General features: G+C 34.1%; 2 protein-coding genes across 2 annotated transcripts; one reads left to right on the top strand and one right to left on the bottom strand.

The window, feature by feature from the left end:
- The first annotated feature begins 882 nt into the window (after nt 1-882).
- LOC107913408 (LMBR1 domain-containing protein 2 homolog A) lies at nt 883-6,916 on the top strand. Its single transcript, XM_016841981.2, has 14 exons — nt 883-1,285; nt 1,388-1,476; nt 1,915-2,073; nt 2,367-2,580; nt 2,931-3,017; nt 3,112-3,251; nt 3,518-3,598; nt 3,698-3,762; nt 4,112-4,287; nt 4,520-4,650; nt 4,752-4,836; nt 5,444-5,657; nt 5,895-5,995; nt 6,163-6,916. Exons 1-14 carry the CDS (start codon nt 1,118-1,120, stop codon nt 6,658-6,660), a joined length of 2,208 nt encoding a protein of 735 aa, XP_016697470.1. The 5' UTR covers nt 883-1,117; the 3' UTR covers nt 6,661-6,916.
- A 122-nt stretch (nt 6,917-7,038) lies between these two features.
- Nucleotides 7,039-7,667, bottom strand: LOC107913409 (uncharacterized). Its single transcript, XM_016841983.2, has one exon. The coding sequence runs from the start codon at nt 7,586-7,588 to the stop codon at nt 7,124-7,126; it is 465 nt and encodes a 154-aa protein (XP_016697472.2). The 5' UTR covers nt 7,589-7,667; the 3' UTR covers nt 7,039-7,123.
- Nucleotides 7,668-20,458: the final 12,791 nt, after the last annotated feature.

The following is a 20,458-nucleotide window of genomic DNA, read 5'->3' as shown; positions in this document are numbered from 1 at the left end:
ATGGTAGTGTTTTTAATACAAATAATTTTTAATGTGTTAGAAAACTTTTATTTCAACTTTTTTAGTGCATTTAGTGTATTATATATTTTTAAAAAACTATTTTAAAATAAAAATTAATTTAAAAATCAAATATGGGTGGGTTGAGTCGAGTCGAGTTCGAGTTTACCTTTCTTAAATTGGGTCAGGTTTGAACAAAAAAGTAAGCCCATATTTTGGCCCGAGCTAAGCCTGGGCTTGGAAAATTGTTTAAATATCTTCCATGGGCCCAATTCGAACTCGGCCCGACTTAGCCCATGAGCACTTCTACCCCTGGCCTTACTTGTGGAGTCTAAAAACTTCATTAGTAATGTCTAAAAACAGATGACATAATCCTAAACCGGTTGTTTTAGTCCACTAATCGTGTATAAGATAACAATCCTTTTTTTCTAATGTAAAAGTAAATATTTTATTTCTAGATAGATTTTTTATAGTATTACATAAAAATAGAAAATTAAAAAATAAAAAAAATGGATGAATAAAGCTAGGTGAACATAGTTTGATTATCTCATATAATATTAAACTCTTTAGTGACAAGCACCAATAAATATATCCTTACTTTACAAAATTATATTATTTTAATTATTCTTACTTACAAAATTATATTGTTAAAAGTATTTTGATTATTTGATATTTTATATAATCAAAACTTCATTTATTAATTATATATAAACTGATTGTAAAATTGGACTCAATTTCAAAAAAAAAAGAAAAGAAAAGGAGAAGTTCAAAATCGAACGTATCAACTTGCTTAAGCGTTAAAAAGAGATGGACTTTCAATTAAACAGTTTAAGAAACGAAAAACCATCTTTACTTCTTTATACTTTCTCTCCTTTTTTGGGTGTTTTAGTCTCTCTGTTATTCGTTCAAAAGAAAAAAAAAAAGTTTAGCTCTGGGTTGGGTTGGGTTGGGTTGGGTTGGGTTGGATTGGGTATTTTTCTCCAATTTCTCTTTTTCATACAAACGCCAAACAAGCCTCCTATTTCCCCAACCTCAGCGCAAGCTACTCATCGTGCGCAATACAAACCACCATCGTCACTGACCGCGATCGGCGTCAATTCGATTTTAAAGGCAAGGAGAGATGTGGGTATTTTACCTGATCTCGTTGCCTTTAACCCTAGGCATGGTTGTTTTCACCTTGAGGTACTTCGCTGGCCCTGATGTCCCTCGTTATGTTCTTTTTACCGTCGGATACGCTTGGTTCTGTTCTCTCTCCATCATCATTCTTGTGCCCGCCGATATTTGGACGGTAAGTCTTTTCAAATATTTGGTTTATTTAATTCATCGGCCTTTTCTTTTTTTGTAAGATAGGTCTGACCGAATTTGAAAATTTTATGTTAATTTTGTGCAGACGATATCGAAGCCGGGAAATTATAATGAAAATGGAGGAATTTCATTCTTTTGGAGTTGGTCTTATTGGGGTACCTTTCTCCTCACCTGGTACGGTTTTTTTTTCTTTATCGACGCTGTAGCTTATTTACAGTTCGTTAATTGATGTCTATTTGATACTGAAATTTACGCGGACATGCAAATTTTCTGTTTTGTAGATTAGTTTGGTTAGTGTCACATTTGATTAAATTTTCTATAAATTGAAAAAAAATTACTTATTTGGATGGAAATATTTCTTAGATTTCCTTTTTGTTCTCCCCTTGAATGTTAAAAGGCTAAAGTCTGTATCCTTACTGTTGTTATTTTGCTGCCATTTCTTTGGGCGGGTTTGAAATGTCGATGACTTAAGGTGTGTTTATCCTTTTGTTGGATGGTCCGGTATGTTATTGTTGTGGGATGATTTTCTTGTAAGTAGAGATGGTATTTGTAGTTGGTTTTCCAGATTGTTGTGCATTTCCTCATATAATTAATTATGTTATCTCTAAGCAGGGCTGTAGTGCCCCTTATTCAGGGTTTTGAAGATGCTGGAGACTTCTCTGTGACTGAAAGGTTGAAGACTAGTGTGCATGTCAACTTAGTCTTCTATTCAGTCGTGGGTTCTATAGGCCTTGTGGGACTTATTCTCCTCATTACAATGAACAGGAACTGGTAAACTCTTCCTATTATTTTATTTTATTTTTATAAATTACTGATTTTCTTTGGTTTAATAGTCTATCTGATATAATCTTGGTTGTCTCATAAAGATTAGGATTATATTGGATTGTTGTTTCAAGTTCATATATCTTCTCTCAAGTATCTGGCATCTTTTGGCTCACTGTTATGCTTTCTAACTGATGGGTTCTAGAAATTATTATAGAAAAATGGACATAACAGAAATTTCCTTGTATGTCAGCAGACACATTGCTCTTATATCTTGCTACTTGGTAATTTGTTGTTGACAGGAGTGGTGGTATCCTTGGTTTAGCTATGGCCTTGTCGAATACATTTGGGCTTGTTACAGGAGCATTTCTTCTTGGCTTTGGCTTGAGTGAAATTCCAAAGAGCCTTTGGAGAAATGCAGATTGGACCATCCGCCAAAAAGTTCTCTCTCATAAAGTTGCCAAAATGGCTGTGAAGCTCGATGAAGCTCATCAGGAACTTTCAAATGCTATTGTGGTATTTTTCTTTCCTGATTATATTTTATAAATTCTTTCCCATCTTCTGATCTACTTCCTTTCAAATGATTATACGCATATTGAAGTGTATCCTAGTAGAATAATGCATGGTTTCAAGATCTGTCTTTCATTCTCAGTTGCATGCAGAATACTCATATTTGCTCATAGTTACATTTTTGCAATTGAAATGCTTTTAAGTTTTAACATGCTATTATCAATCAATCAATCAATCAATCAATCTATTAGCAATTTCTCTTTCTCTCGTTGTTCTTCCGTGGCTAAACATTCTTTGATTATTTTTATGTTAATTATAATGGATTGTTTTGTTTAACTATTCTTTTGCTTTATCAGGTTGCTCAAGCGACTTCCAACCAGATGTCTAAGCGTGATCCTTTGAGACCATACATGGATGTCATTGATAATATGTTGGCTCAAATGGTATTTTCTTTGTTTTTATTTGCAAAATATTCTATGAACAAGGATCTCTTCTATGGAATAGTGCATCACTTTGTGTGCTTCATTTATTCTCCAGTTTAGGGAAGACCCATCCTTTAAGCCACAAGGTGGTCGGCTGGGAGAAAATGACATGGACTACGATTCAGATGAGAAATCAATGGCAACACTCAGGCGTCATCTTAGACTAGCTCGAGAAGAATATTATCGGTACAAAAGGTAAGCTGGATGCCAATTTTACACTTTCAGTTTGTTTTATTGTTCACTTAAATCCAAGTTGTATATCATCTTCTAACTGCTTTAAATGTGCTGGGAAATGGTGATTTTAATCCACTATTTTTGTAGTAATTTTAGTTGATGTCCTATGGGAGTAAGTACTTTTTTCTTTCATTCCTAGGTTTGAATAGGTTGCATATAAACTTTCAATCTGACTTTGTATTTGAAACTTTTGTTTCTTTATATCTGAAACATCGTTAGTTTTGCAGTGAGTACATGGCCTATGTCTCTGAGGCACTTCAGCTTGAAGATACAATAAGAAATTATGAACGTCGCAGTTCAACTGGATGGTTTTCTTCTAACCATGTTTTTTTTCTGTCTATTCTATTTTTCCAATATTCTAGTTGCTTTTCCTCAACTTTTAATGTTCATGTATGATGCTATTTCAGGAAATATGTATCTAGTTTCAGACCTGGTCGCTCTGGGCAGACAGGAACACTCTTAGATACAATAGGTAAGTAGTCCTCTATTGATTTTGTGCTGTAGAAGCAGTATACTCCTCATTTCATGATTGTGAGACCCAAAAGCTTTTGTTCTTTTACTTTGCCCAATTTCTCTGAAAAGGATTTGTTGGAGCCATAATTTGAAGTGAATATTCTAAATAATCTTCTTAGTTTTCTGGTTTATAATGATGTTTATGCTTGGTTTTTAAGTAATAGTATTGACTGTCTTCTGAAAGAAAGCAGCTATGTTTCTTGGATGTTGGCTGGGTCCTTGAGGGATGTATGTAATGCTATTGAATCCATGAATAAAAATTGTATTATGTAATGGGTTTTTAACTGCAAATGATTATTCTTTTGCAGAATTTATTTGGCGATGCATCCTATGGAAACAACTAAAGAAGGGCTTGGCTATTATACTTGGCATAATGTCTGCTGCAATTCTTTTAGCTGAGGCTACCCTTTTACCGAGAGGAGTCGATCTGTCTCTTTTCTCTATCCTTATAAACTCAGTAAAGAAGGATGAGGTGCTTGTCCAGGTAAAGATTTTGCATTTTCTCCTTTGAAGAGTTTCAAATCTTGTAGTTTCATAGAGACTCTGTATTCTTGATTTCATTACTCGATTGAGCTAGATATATTAGGTGTAGAAATTTTCAATTTGGCTGTCTATAGTCTTTAGCCTTCTTGCCTTGTGCTTGATATTTCCTTATATAACATGTCTAGACCACCCTTTTCTTTTCCCTCTTTTCTGCTGATTACTTTTTCTTCCAGGCCTTTGCTTTTGTACCTTTGATGTATATGTGCATGTGCACATATTATTCCTTGTTCAAGGTAGGAATGTTGATGTTTTACTCATTAACACCACGACAGACTAGCTCAGTCAGCTTGCTCATGATATGCTCGTAAGTTTACCTTGGAGATCTATTGTTTCTGGCCTTTTTTTATTTCTTTTTCTTTATTTTTTAATTTTGAAAGTCAAATTACTCACAAATATCTCTACTAGGATGGTTGCTCGATATGCTCCCCCAATTTCGTACAACTTTCTCAATCTCATTAGCCTTGGTGGTAAAAAGACCATATTTGAAAAGGTAATTCTCTTCCGGCATTCTTTGGCTGTCAAACATTTACATCAGTAGTTCCAGTGCTTACAGAAAATTGACAAGAAAGACGAGAAAAATATGGCATGACCCTGTTGATTACAAGATTAGCATTTCACGTATCATATGCTATGGACGAAGTAATTGGAATGAAGCAGCAATTCTTCTTAACCTGTATCTAAATATTCAACCTTTTTGGTTTAGAGTGAGGCAATAGTACTGTTAGTGTGTGTACTTAGATTGCTGGTTCAGAGTCTGTCACTATTAGCCAAAATTAAATCTGACAATTTAATTATCTTCTCCATTTGTTTCGAAATGTTACATTTTTTGGATTGTAGGGGGAAGTATGTCTAGTTTGATTTTGCTTATTTGGTGTCTCACTATTAGCCATGCAACGGGGGAGCTCCAGTTTCCAAATTTTTCAAGACCAATATAGTGCACTGTTGTCATATTTGGTCCACTTTTTTATGTTTAATTTTTATCTTTTACTTTGTTCAAAAACTGGAACCTTGGTGCTTTGTTATCAAACTAGACATGTGTGCTATATATTTTTTCCCTTTCCCTGTATAGTATTTAATCTTTGAACTTCTCATTGCAGCGTATGGGGAACATTGATGATGCTGTACCTTTCTTTGGAGAAGGATTCAACAACATCTATCCACTTATCATGGTTGTTTACACCTTGTTAGTTGCTAGCAATTTCTTTGATCGTGTAGTTGGTTTCTTTGGGAACTGGAAGAGACTTAGATTTCAAACTGAGGCTGATGATATGGATGGATTTGATCCCTCAGGACTAATTATCCTGCAAAAGGGTAAGGGTGTCAATACTTAATTCTTCTAAATTGTATGCTGCATGTTTGGTAATTTCTAGTCTCAGTTTAAACATTTGCATGATAGGGTTACGATAGTAAAATAAATAATTAGTCTGAGTCTGGCAATGACAGAAGTACTATTACTGCAAATTTCTACTCTTTTATCATGGTTTAAATTCCTTGCTAAGAATTATTTTAGATGTATGAGCAGGATTTAATGAGTTTTCCTCTTTACAGAGCGATCTTGGCTTGAACAAGGACGCCAAGTTGGTGAACAAGTAATTCCATTGGCGAGAAATTTCAATGGTGCTGATATTGAGTATGGCCACAATATTACAGTATGTAACCGATCTTAAATAGCAGTCTTTTTCCTTTTTCAATCGTGTAACTAATCATTGTTATGAATTATATATGATTTCCTGCTAGTCTGCAAAATGTTGTCCTTTTTCTTTTTCATCTAAAACCTATGGTATGTTCAATTTCTAACTTGATGTGAAATGCTCAGGATCGTACTGTTGAAATGAAGGCAGCGACCACTTCAGCCACTGGTGGTGTGAAAGGATCTCCCTCAAGGCCTGCGAAAGAAGAGACCCGTAAATATGGCACAAGCAGAGAAGTCATGAGCAACAAGTATGCTGCCATGAGAGAACAAAGTCGACAAATATCAAATCCAAAACCGGTGGAGAATAACATAACCTCTGCTAAGGTCTCATTGCTTGAAGTAGGCAATTCGCATCTTGATAACCTCAAGGGTGGGCCATCTGCTGGACTGGCCTCAACATGGCGATCAATGAAATCTGGTTTTCAAAATTTTAAAGCAAATATTGAGGCCAGAAAGTTTCTTCCTGTGCACCAGAATCAGGAAGCCACACTCATTTCCTATGTCAACTCATCCGATTCTGAGTCCCTTGATGAGATATTCCAGAGATTGAAACGAGCGTCAGTAGACCACAGTGACGAGAATGAAAATGAGAACGACACAGAAACCAAGTCTACAAGATGATATCAAATTCATTCGGAAAAAAATGTGCCTGTTGCTGTCGTGGAAACTGTGATACGAAATGTACAGAGCTCATTGAATTTTTACAGTCCTGTATGAAAGATGTTTGGGGTCAGCAGCAGGAAATTTCAGACCAATACAATATGGGAAAAATAATTATTCCCTGGCTGTATGATTCCAGCTAATTGTAATTTGAATTGAACATTTAGGCATTCAGCTTCTTACACGTGATATATAATATAATCTTTTCGTGATAAAATCTAAAAAGCATCTCTCTTTTGAAGATAAATTCTAGCATCTGAAAAACCTTAGTTGATGCATAAGCCTTTTCTTTTCTTTTTTAATTAAAGAGCCAACATTTATAAAATGCCAATAACAGGATTCAAGATGGAATATTCTTTCCCATTGCATGAACAAGTAACATAGGAAAAGAAAAAGAAATGCACAATTTTATTGAAATTGAATCCTAGGAAACTAATTCACTCTTCCAATCGTTAATCTCATACTTGTTGAAAGCGTCCTTCCCTTTGAAATGTACTAACTTGGACCAAAACCCTTTTTTCTTTTTCCCTTTTTTGGTCTCTTCATCGTCATCATCCAAGTTTCTTGGTACAAAAGCAATCGATCTACTCTTCTTCAAACCATTAGAGGCACCAAGCTTTACCCCGAAAGACGAGGACATCCCCATGATTCCCATCACCCCGGAACTGTTCCGCATATGGGAATGACTATGTCGAGCCGGGGAGTCAGGGTTTGAAGCCAGAGAGTAATGAACAGGACAAAAATAGAGTGAAGAAGTAACCCGTGAAGCTTCTTTGTATGAAAGAGTAAGACAAGATAATCTTTCTCTAAGACAAGAAGGGCAAACACCTTGCTTTTCCTGGTGATTTGAGTGCTTCTTACATCCATGCTCTGCTTCACAATACTCCATATGAGGTTCGTATGTTTTTTTTGCCCTCCAACTGTAAATAAATTTTGGTTGGTTTGTGTATATATAGACGACATGGGGGGAGAACAAATTCCACTTAGCTTCCAAGAAGGTTCCTCATATAACATCGTTCGCCTTTACATGTTAGTGTGAGTGTAGTAGATCAATGTTAAGTTCATCACCGTTGGATCATGTAGATGAAAATCTTCACAATGGTCCACGACATTAGCTTTCTTACCCTCACATGTAATAGGACAAAATGACTTGGAAGTTGGATTTTACTATATAAAAGAATTAAATGTTAAAATTAAATAAGTAATTGTAAAAAAAACCAACGCAACCCATTTATACAGTTTATTGAAATCTGTTGAATTTATTTTTGAAAACCATAAAAATGTGTATTATAAAATTATTAATATATTATTTTTGAAAATAATTTGTTTATGAGATTTGGAAGAACGTTAAGACGTAGAAAGGATAAAAGGGTCTCGAGCCACGGCGGAAGTGGAAAGTGGCCGCACGAGGATTTTTGATTTTTGAAACTATCATTTTATGCTTTCTGTGTTGGTAATTTACATAATTAAATTATTATTTAACTAAAACGCCTACGTGTATTGAGAGAAAGGACCTATGCTACCTATAATAATAATCACCTAGATTTGCTAATTTTGAAAATAATTTATTATCACAAATCATGCTTTATTGTTAGTGATAAATACATTAAATTCGGTTTAATGTGTAATTTAATATATAATTTTTAATATAAAGCAATTACACTGAAAATTTTTATTGTAATTTTGATAAAAATTTAGTTTTGATTCAATTATAAAAATTTTTAAAAAAAATAATTACTTCCATAAGGTCATGGTCCTCACTCCAAAAAATGGTATAATTTTCTTTAGACTCGAAATCTATAAAATTACAAATAATAGATGATAAAATTTAGTTTCATCTTCTCATAATCATAAAATTTTTATTTAATTCTTTTAATTAACGAAATTACATTTTAGCCTTTTTAAAATATGCAACTTAATCTTGACCCAAAAAAATCAGGGTTTTGCTCATGACTATATTAATTTATTTTCCTATTGAATAAGTATTTATTTGTATATACTAAATGGTGCTATGTTGATAATGTTGTTAGTATTTTGTGAAACTTAAATCTAATTAAAATTTTATGTATAAGTTGTATAAAATTAAAGTTCATATATTATATTGTATATTAAAATAACATTGGTAAATTTGATTTTTCTACTTTGTTTGTTAATATGAAACGAGTTGAGGTTGGGGTTTCTATAATTATATTAGCATGATACTTTTTTGTGACATAAGAAACATATTCGTGTTTTACACGACTTGACCCATCATGTTAATCCACATTATTCAATTTCATTTCATTATAGTTTATTTGTAGAATTATTAATAATCAAAATAATGAGAAATTTATTATTTAACTTGTTATATGATTTAAATAAATTAATTGTATTGTAATATAAATAAAATAATTTATTATTACGTCAATAAAAGAATTCGTATTAGACTTCCGTTACTGAGTTAATGGCAACTAACAGGAGAGCAACTAAAATATCTAATTTCAAAAAGTTGAGTGACTAAAATAAAATCAAGTGCATAGTTGGGTGATTAATCTTGTAATTTACCCTAGATATCATAATGGTTTAATTTTTCTTACATATTGTTGGGGATAAACCCTTGTAAGCAACGAACAAGAATAATAATGAAGAGATTGAAAAGATCAAACACACAAATTTTACATGGAAAAACTCATCTGAAGAGGATAAAAAAACTACAGGAAAAAGGAGATTTCACTAATAAGAGAAAATTAAAAGATGGAGAGATTCAAAACAAAGAAAACCCTAAACCCCGAAAGAAAAAACCCTTCAAACTAAAACATAGAATTCTATCTTAATTGTGTTTTTATCTATATTACAAACCTAAGGTAACTAAGGCCTTTTTATAGGCTAAAATTCGTAGCTTTTATGACTAGAATATCCCTAGGTTAATCAAAGTTTAAGTGGGAAACCAAAACAGAGTTTAACTGAGAGAAGAAAAGCGAGAAACTTGATGAACACATCACTATGTCATGATTAGGCATTCATGTCGTTGTGACGAGAAGGTGTCGTGTTGTCGGGACGAAGGCTTTCTTCTAGTCGTGACATCAATTGCTCGTTGAGACGTTGAGCTTTATCTCATAAGGACCTCACTTATTGTTTTGTTTGAAATACGTGGCATACTTCACAAATCTCTACATTGACTCGTATTTCACTTAAATCTTTTGCCAAGAACTATCACGAGCCTAATTGGATCTTCGTTGAATACTTACTAAGTTTAAACAGTGCTCGAACTTTGAAACTGGAAGACCTTTTGTGAACATGTTGGCTGGATTGTGTTTTGTACCAATTTTGTTAATCTAAACATCTCCTTAAATGATCACCTCTAGGACAAAGTGATAACTAATGTTTATATGCTTTGTCCTTTCATGGTGCATCTAATCTTTGGTGAGATGTATGGCACTTTGGCTATCACAATATACGATAGTTGCCACTTTCTTATTAGCAAGTTCGCTAAATAGGTCTCTTAACCAAATTGATAAGTCTACTGTGATTGCCATGTATTCTGCTTCAGAAGTTGATAAGTCCATTGTGGCTTGAAATGTTGCCTTCCAACTAATGGCACAATATTCAAAAGCAAATAGAAAACCTGTGAGAGACCTTATTCGATCTAAGTCTCCTGCATAATTCAAATCAACGTAATCAAATAAACCCTTTTGGTTTCTTCCAAACTCTAAGAACATATTTGAAGTACCCCGTAAATATTAAAAATCCACTTAACTATATGCCACTATAATTTGTTGGGTTTGGCCATGTATCTACTGACAATACTAACGCGTGAAATATCTGGACGAGTGCATACCATTGCATACATTAGACTTTTGGCTGCGCTTGAGTAAGGTACCTTTGACATGTACCTTTCTTCATCTTCGGTTTGAGGGGAATATGAAATTGAAAGTATGACATCTACACCTAAGGGAGTACTTACCAGTTTTGAGTATTGCATCTCAAAATGTTTAAGGATCTTCTTGATGTACCTTTGTTTCAACAATAATAATTTCCTAGAACGTCTATCCCTTGAAATTTCCATCCCTAAAATTTTATTTTCTGCACCTTAATCCTTCATCTCAAATTTAGAGTTAAGCATGGTTTTAATTCGTTCAATTTCTAACGGATCATTAGCTGCTATCAGCATATCATCAACATAAAGAAACAAATGTAACACCCAAATTTTTAATAACCTAAAAGTTTGGAATAAATTAAGAACTAAATTGAAAGAGACTACAAGTTGGTGACCTTTATTGAAAGAAAAGGGAAAGTTAGAAACTAAATTAGACATAGTTGAGGATCAATTCTGGTTTGGTTAGGATGGAACCGATCGGTTCCTTTGTAAGAGACACAATAATTAGCAATGGGCAGATCTTATAATATAGGAAGTAGCATGGGAAGGGCTATAAATAGCTAAGAATGGCTTTTTAGGGATGATTTTCTTCCCGACCTTGTTATGTTCTCTCTTCTTCATCTCTTTCTTCGGTAACTTGAAGAAGGAAGAGCCATGGAAGGTTTTGGATGGAGCAGACTTCATAAGAATTAAGAAGGAAATGTAGGGAAACCAACGTGCGGGTAAGGTTCTTAACTCTTTTGTGTATATAAAGGTTAAGAAATGAAGTTATGAATTTCAGAACCATTCTAAGGGTTTTGCATGTTTATGAAAAAATGGGTTTAAGTGAATATTGAATATAACTCATGGTTTTGGTTGAATTCTTAGCTTCTACTAGGAGAATGGAAGCTCTAGCGGTCGAGAGGGCTAAGTTGTGGAGATGATGAAGTTTTAGGTGAGTTCCTAACTCTAAACAAGCTATTATGGTCTATATTGTTTAAGTATGCCATGTTTACATAAACATGAGATATTATGATATGTGCATGCATTTCATGTTTTCGGAAAAAACCTCAAGGGAATAGATAAAGATAGGATGAGAAATGAGGAGTGAACCTATTAGATACCGCCTTGGGAGAAGCTCCGAACCTTGCGGAGGGAACTCTACGGTGTTCGAGCATCAATGTTAGGTGGAATAAATGAGGTAATGATAAGAAGATTCAGGAAATAAAATTCTGGAATGGTAATTACTGTGACGATGGTATCAACTGGTCCATCGGGGCGACAATGTGATAACGGTATACGGCTTAAGACCATAGATGAAAGAGGCTATGACAATCTAGTATAAGGTATATGGCATAATATCATAGATTAAAGAGGCTATGTGATAGTGCTAGAAAGAACATATGTTTTCTCCCTACTTATTGGTTAATTTGTCCCCATTTAGTTATCTTTAACACATATTTTAGCATTTTTAGTTCAGTAAATTACATTTTATAACTCAGTGGATCTTAGCTTATTTATCCTTAATTTTGTCATGTTCTGGTACCGATGTTGCTGCATTAGTATTTTCAGATTGCGCCTAAAATTATCGCCGCACTTGACAGCTGTCTAGATAAGAACAAAAATGTGTGAGCTGTCTAGTCTGGTACAACCAACTTGTACGTACAGAGGCAACATGATTTTGATGAAAGGACACCTATGCTATTTTGAAGGATTTAAAATATTCACGTAAAAAGTAAAAAAAGTGAGGCTTTGTAAGAGGTATTATCTTCTTCAACCTATCTTTTGAAGCTTTTCGGCTATGGCGGCTTAAGTCTCTTACGGGTGAACCGACGTGAAAGGGATGCAGATCAGCTCCTGACGAGAAGCCCTAAGTGCGACACAAGAGGGAATGGAGAGATTCAAGTCAAGATTGTCTAGGAATAGTATTCTTCACTTGTTTCTTTTATATTTCTTTTCTAAACGATGGTGATTACTTTCTATTTCATGTTTGTACAGAAGTACACATGATTTCTGGGTTAAATGTTATTTTATTCAATCTTGCTTCTACTATTTAATCTTTGGGTTTGAATGTTTTTAGCATGAAAGTGTTATTGTGGTCACTAACACTTGAAAGTGCAGCAATAGTTCAAGCTAACGAACATGACAATGGAAGTTGCTTAAGGATTAGAAGAATTTAGTCCACTTTTTCTTAATAATGTTCCATTGCCATCATTAGAAGGTGTGGTTAATGTGCATGTTTAAGTCTTAGATTAAATATAGAAGTTAAGCTTGGTAAGATATTCATTGCAATTTAATGCATCAACAATCACCTATCCTTTTATACCTTGTGAGCACTTAGTATTGTAACAGCCCGTTTTTGAGTCTGATCGAAACAGTGGTTTCGGGACCACTTAACCGAGTAAAAATATTTATTATATTATTTTAATAAGTTTTACGACATGATGGGATTATAGTATAAAAATTTCATTAAGAAATTTTACCGTTTAAATACTTAATTTGATAAAAAGGACTTAATCGCATAAAATGTAAAAGTAGCATGCTATAAGTTAAGAGTATTTATTTGCTGATAAGTTGAATGAGAGGTCCTTATTATGTTTTTGGACCAATGATAGTTGTGCTGGTCATAAATGACCTTAAAATATGTGAATTATGCTTTTATTTCATTAAGGTTAATTTGGTAAAATGGTTATTAATATTGAATTAAAGTAAAAACAAAACAGAAAGTGGCAGTCATTTTTTTTTTGCATGATTTTGAAGTTTAGAAAGCCAAAGTCATGGCTTTTACATTCGGCCAAGCTTAGATTCTCAATTAGGGTATGGTTTTTATTCCGTTTTAAATAATTTTTACGTTTTTGAGATTGTTGCTTTGTATTCTAGCTAGCCCGTACCTCAATTTTTGAAAATTTTGATGATTTTGAAATGTGCCATTGTTGAATACTAGTATATTTTGAAGTATTATGCTAGATTATTGATGGGTATTGAAATATATACAAGTTTTATAAAATAAATTTTGACAAAAATGAGCATTAGGGATTTAATTAAAAAAATAGAAATATTATGTTAGAAATGTGAAATAAATGAAAATATGGGCTGATTAGAAGATATATAGTATTTGGCTAAGAATACGTATAAAGAAATTTCGTATATTTTGTGTATTTGTGAATTAGGAACTAAAATGTCAAAATGTGAAAATATGATGGCTATTTTGTAAAAATGCCAAAATATATTTATATGGATTGGATTGATTGATTTGGTGAATAAATGAGTTAAATTTGAATTTGTATAGATCAAGATAAACAAATACCGGAACTTGATCGGGGGAAACAAAAGTTAGACGGGTAGACGAAAGTATTCGAGCAAATACGAGGTAAGTTTGTGTAGCTAGAATTGAATTATTAAATATTTGCAATTGTCCAAAAATGAATGTATGTAAGTTGAATGAATGATCCACTTGAATTTTAAATTACCGGATACTATTATATTACTGTTTACATGAATGCAAATGAAATGTTACAAATACTATATATGTTATATAGATTTGGTATAAAAATAAGCATTGAATATGAAATTTTGAGTATTTAAATGTATGTATTTAATTATATTAAATATATATATACACATATGAATTGAGAAATTGAGCTATTGATTTTTCATTGCTTAATTGATGAAATTGGATAATACCGAGCCCGTTTGAACTTTAGAAAATCGTCGGATAAGAGTGACTTGTCACTAGGGTTACCGTTTGGTCGAGCTCCTACATTTGTTGCGGACTCACCACAGCTTGTATGAGCTTACCGTTTCAGCTCTACGGAGCTTACTGTTTTAGCTCGATAGAGCTTATCGTTTATCAGCTTGGAATGAGCTTACCGATCATGGCTCGAAAGAGCGAAAATGACAATGAATAGACGAATTTCTGATAAATACACTTATAGTGTATCACCCGTGTATCCCTCGATGTTCTAATAGGTTCAACGGGCATAATTACTGTTACTGATCATATGAATAAGTTATATAATTATTTGGATGAATTACCATTGATATGTATAATTTACTATTGATACGGAAAAATTTCTATTATTACTGATGAATTATAGGTTACACGAATAGGATGGAATTGATATAAATGCTATATGAATATATGAATTATAGGGACGACATGATATATTTAGCTATATGACTAACTCGTGGATGGTGATGTGAATAGACTTTGTGGACAAATGAGTTGATTTTAATTGTTTTAAATGCTTAAATGTTAAATTGGTAAGTTTAATTCTATATTATACGACTTACTAAGCTTAATGCTTACTTCATTTATTTTCTTATGTTCTATAGACTTCAGAAGCTAGCTCGATTTTGGACTAGGTTGGAGATTTGCTATCACACTAACCAAATGATTTTCGGTACTTTTGGACCTTATGTAAATAATGTAAATATGACATGTATAGTTAATTTTTGGTATGAATTTTGGGGTTTGATCAAGCTATGTGATATGGCTTGAGTTGGAAATGTTTAGTTTAGAATGGAAACATTATGTGTTATGTTCATTTTGGGTGCACTTTGATAAGTGGTATTTTGGTATATTTGAATATATAATGCATTGGTTGCGATTTGATATTTGCAGGGAAGGTTCAATAGTTATAAAGGGGTTATGTTCAAATTTTAAAAAATAAAAATAAAAAATGAATGAAGTCAATTAGTAAGAATTTATATGAATTTATGATTATATATGTTTGTTATTTATTTAAGAATTACTGTATATTGTCCGAGATATCTGGTAATGCCTTGTAACCAGATTTCGGCGACAGTTAGAGGTTAGAGGTGTTACAAGTATTCTATTGAATATTCACATTGGGGATCCCCGTTTATCATTATCATATTTTATCATATTGTTTTCAAGTTATTGCTTCAACAAATACTCTCACAATTTGTCTCGTTTCTATCAATATATTACACTGACATTGATAGAGAAAAGACAACCATCCTCGTGGGATCGATATCTGACGGGCTCATATCTGCCTACTATACTTGCATCGACAGTGTACGTTTACACATTATTGCTGTGACGTTAAATAGCCGATCAAGTTTTGGCGTCGTTGTCGGGGATGGCATTTGTTTGATATTTATTTTTGTTTTTGTACTTTGTTTTTTTACTATATAATATTTAGTTGTCACTAATTTGTTTTCTTTTTTGTTGTTATTTGCACATTTTATTTTAGGTGTTCGATGACCCGAAACAATTCAAAGTTTATTGCTGAATTTAATCCAAAAATTGAAAGAACCGTTCAGAGGAGACTTCAAGAACAAAGGAATATAGCTTTACCAAGAAACAATGAAGCCATACCCCAGGTGCAACACTAAAATGCTAATGACCCACCGTTGCCACAAGACGCTCAAATACAAAATAGGACTATACAAGATTTTGTAGTACCTGTCTTGGATGACTTACAACCAGGAGTTGTTAGGCTAGCAATCCAAGCTGGAAAGTTTGAACTCAAGCCAGTAATGTTTCAAATGTTTAATTCTAATGGGCAATATGTTGGACTGCCATATGAAGAAGTACGAGAACATCTTAAATAATTTGTATTGATTTGTGCTTCATTTAGTCAACAAGGCGTTCCTGATGATGCTTTGAATATGCAATTATTTCCTTATTCCTTGTAGGGAAGAGCTCATACTTGGTTCCTTGGGCTACCTGCTGGGTCAATTACTTCTTGGAATGCACTAGCAACATAGTTTGTTTTGCGCTTTAACCCGTCGACAATGAATGCTCATCTCTAAAATGATATTACAGCTTATCATCAGCTAGATGATGAGAATCTTCACACTACATAGGAACGTTATAAATCTTTGCTTCAACGTTGCCCCATGCACGACATTCGACAGGAAACAAAAATTGAAATTTTCTATAATGGGCTGAATTCACACATGAGGAATCTTGTTGACACATCAGCCAATGGTCCTTTGCTGGATTGTACTTATAATAATGTTGTTGGAATTCTTGAGAGAATTGCTTAGAATGATTATCAATATCCTATCTTTAGAGCTGTGTAAGCAAAAGCTACTCCGAGAGTTATTGAATTGGATGCAATATCTGTACTCAGTGCTCAAGTTTCTTCTCTTGCAAATATGATAAAAAATATGCAAGGGACTAGTGATGTTGCACCTATACAAATTGCTCAACAAGTTGATGTTCCTACATTTTGTTGTGAGATTTGTAGTGACAACCATAGCTATGAAGATTGTCCACAACATTCAGAGAATGCATTTTATGTCAGTAACATCCGCAAGAATTATTATGGCAACTCTTGTAATAATTCTGCACACAGTCAATAATCTTGGGAAACTCAGACTGCTGAAAAGAATGGTGCGACATTCTGATATGGGATTATATCTACTCAAGGCAATTATAATCCAAGACAAGGGAATTACAATCAACAGCAACAGAAGTATAATCAGCACACTCAGATGCATCCACAACAAAGCTAGATGCATCCACACTAGAATCAGATGCAACCACAACACTCTTTAATGCCGAATCAACATGTTCAAGGACATCGACAATAACAGTACACACAAGCTTCTCTTTCTGACCCGTTAGCAGCTCTTGAGGCTTTAATGCGGGAGCATATTACTAGCACAGAAGCTATTGTGCAAGGGAATTCATCTTCTATTTGGGTGTTGGAGGCACAATTAGGAAAAATTGCTTCGAATCTAAATACTTAACCACCGGGCGCACTACCTAGTGACACGGGAAATCCCAGTCTACGGGGGAAAGAACACTACAAGGCTATCACTCTTAGGAGTGGTAAACAAACTGACGAGTTGACTACTGACTCTACTGTAGCACCTTAAGATACTAGTGAAGTGATCCCTGGTGAGAAGGTTGAATTTGAAGAGCTTGTCGATGTACCAGACAAAGAAGTTCCACAAATTTTCACTCATATTCCTAATGTCCAACCCTCGAAATTGTCAACGAAATCAGATGTATCTCTACCTTTAACTTTTCCACAAAGATTTAGGGAGAATGAGCAGGATAAGTAGTACCAACAGTTCCTGAACACACTGAAACAAATTCAAGTCAATATTCCTTTAGCAGATGCTCTTGCGCAAATTTTAAATTACAGGAAATTTATGAAGAAGCTCTTGTCCAAGAAGAAGAAGCTCAGTGATATTGAAACTATTGCACTCACAAGAGGCTATAGTGTTGTTTTGACAAATAAGTTGCCTCCCAAAATGAAAGATCCTGGGAGCTTTACTATCCCATGTTCAATTGACAACCATTATTTGGGCAAGGCTTTATGCGACTTGGGAGTTAGCATTAACCTAATGCCACTATCTACTTTCAGAAAGTTGGGAATTAGTCACATGAAACCTACTATAGTGGCATTGCAACTAGTAGATCGATCCTTGGCTCAACCTAAAGGGAAAATCAAAGACATCTTAGTTCGTGTGGATAAATTTATTTTTCTGACTGATTTTATCATACTTGATTGTGAGGTAGACAAAGAGAATCCTATAATCTTGGGATAACCGTTTTTAGCCATCGGACGAACTCTTATTGATGTTTACAAAGGTGAACTGACCATGCAGCTTAATGATGAGCACATTACCTTCAGTGTTTTTGGATCTATTCAATGCAAGAATAAAGAAGACTGCCATACTGTTGATATGCTAGATGATCTAATTGAGGAAAAAATCAATGACCAAAACACAATACTTTTTGAGGAGTTTGCAGTGACATCTGAGGATGAATTCTTAGATGATTGTGACAGCATGGTTGGAGTTAATAATATTAAACTCAAGAATGGATGGAGATTGAGTCCTTAGACTTAGCCAATAGAACAATTCTAATTTTCAAGCCATCTATTGATGAAGCTCCTACTCTGGAATTGAAACCACTACCTACTCATCTTAAATACGTCTTTCTTGGTGCTAACAATATTCTTCCAGTGTAACTCAAGAAGAGAAATTGGTCCATATTCTTAAGCAACACAAACGAGCTATTGCTTGGAGTATTACCGATATTTGAGGCATTAGTCCATCTTTTTGCATCCACAAGATCAAGTTGGAAGATGAATGCAAGTAGTCGATTGAGCAATAAAAAAGATTAAACGAGAAGATGAAGGAAGTTGTTCAGAAAGAAATTATAAAATGGCTTGATGCTAGAATTAGTTACCCTATTTCTGATAGCAATTGGGTAAGTCCAGTGCAATGCGTTCCTAGAAAGAGTGGCATCACTGTGGTTAGTAATGAAAAAGATGAATTAATTCCTACACGCATTCCTACGGGGTGGCGAGTCTGTATGGATTATCGCAAACTTAATGCTACCATAAGGAATGACCACTTCCCACTTCCTTTCATTGACCAAATGTTGGACAGGCTTGCTGGAAGAGCCTATTATTGCTTTTTAGACAACTATTCTGGGTACAATTAAATTGCTATTGCACCAGAGGATTAGGAGAAAATAACTTTCACCTGTCCCTTTGGTACTTTTGCTTTTCGCCGTATGCCTTTCGGTCTTTGCTATGCATGCACCAGCCACATTTCAAATGTGCATAATGGCAATATTCTCGGATATGATTGAAGATTCTTTAGAGGTTTTTATGGATGATTTTTCAGTTTATGGGAATGATTTTGATCATTGCGCTGACAATTTGGATAAAAAATTGAAGCGATGTAAAGACACACATCTTGTTCTAAATTAGGAAAAATGCCATTTCATGGCAACTAAAGTCATTGTGTTAAGGAATTGAAGTAGACAAAGCTAAAGTGGAAATCATTGAGAAATTACCTCCACCGACAAATGTGAAAGGTATTTGCAGTTTTCTTGGGCATACATAGTTTTACTGAAGATTTATTAAAGATTTCTTGAAAATTGAAAAACCCTTATGCTTATTGCTAGAACAGAATCAGAAATTCTTCTTTGACGATGCATGGCTGGATGCATGTATTCAATTAAAGAAGCAGCTAGTAAATGCAGCCATTGTCGTTGCACCAGATTGGTCTCAAACTTTTGAAGTTATATGCGATGCAAGCGACTTTGCTGTGGGTGTTGTTCTAGGATATCGCAAGGGAAAAATATTTCATGCCATCTATTATGCTAGCAAAACTCTTACAGAGGCTCAAATCAATTATACCACTATAGAGAAAGGATTGTTGGCTATAATCTTTACTTTCAACAAGTTTCGCTTTTATCTTGTTGGCGCAAAGGATGCAAAACCAATACTGATACGCTGGATCTTACTGTTGCAAGAATTTGACATCAAGATAAAAGACCGCAAAAGTTCAGAGAATCAAGTTGCAGACCATCTGTCTTGATTGGAAGTTGGCAGTGAAGATGGAAACATACTTCAAATTGTCGACGCATTCCCAGATGAGAAGTTATTTGTTATAGATGCAACCCCTTAGTGTGCGGATTTGGTTAATTATCTAGTGTGTGGAAAACTATCATTGGGTGTCACAGGCCATAAAAAAAGAGAGATTTCTTTGTGAATTAGTGAAGTATCATTGGAATGAGCCGTATTTATTCAAGCTATGCAATGAAAACATCATTCAGTGCTCTGTTCTAGAAGAAGAGATGTTTTCAATCCTGAAGCACTGTCATAGTGCTCTATATTGAGGTCATCTTGGTGGCATGCGAACTGCTACTAAGGTTCTCTAATTAGGATTCTACTGGCCTTCATTATTCAAATACGCCCACAATTTTGTGAATCAATGCGATATGTGTTAGGGCACTGGTTTTATATTCTAATGCAATGAAATGTTGCAGCAGCCAATTATGGAGGTTGAATTGTTCGATGTTTGGGGTATGAATTTTATAGGACCATTTCCAAGTTCATTTGGAAATCTTTATATATTAGTAGCTGTTGACTATGTCTTGAAATGGGTTGAAGTTGTTGTAGTCCCAAAGGATGATGCAAA

This window comes from Gossypium hirsutum, chromosome D11, assembly GCF_007990345.1.
Source record: "Gossypium hirsutum isolate 1008001.06 chromosome D11, Gossypium_hirsutum_v2.1, whole genome shotgun sequence".
Lineage (NCBI taxonomy): Eukaryota > Viridiplantae > Streptophyta > Magnoliopsida > Malvales > Malvaceae > Gossypium > Gossypium hirsutum.
Note: the sequence above shows the minus strand (reverse complement) of the source record. Positions and strands in the feature narration are given on the sequence as shown.

Excerpts from the sequence above, each read along its gene's own strand:
- LOC107913409 (XM_016841983.2), bottom strand. The coding sequence starts at position 7,588 with ATGGAGTATTGTGAAGCAGAGCATGGATGTAAGAAGCACTCAAATCAC.
- LOC107913408 (XM_016841981.2), top strand. The coding sequence starts at position 1,118 with ATGTGGGTATTTTACCTGATCTCGTTGCCTTTAACCCTAGGCATGGTT. Across the intron at positions 1,477-1,914 it reads GGTACCTTTCTCCTCACCTG|GGCTGTAGTGCCCCTTATTC; the intron begins GTACGGTTTTTT and ends ATCTCTAAGCAG. Across the intron at positions 5,996-6,162 it reads AGTATGGCCACAATATTACA|GATCGTACTGTTGAAATGAA; the intron begins GTATGTAACCGA and ends TGAAATGCTCAG.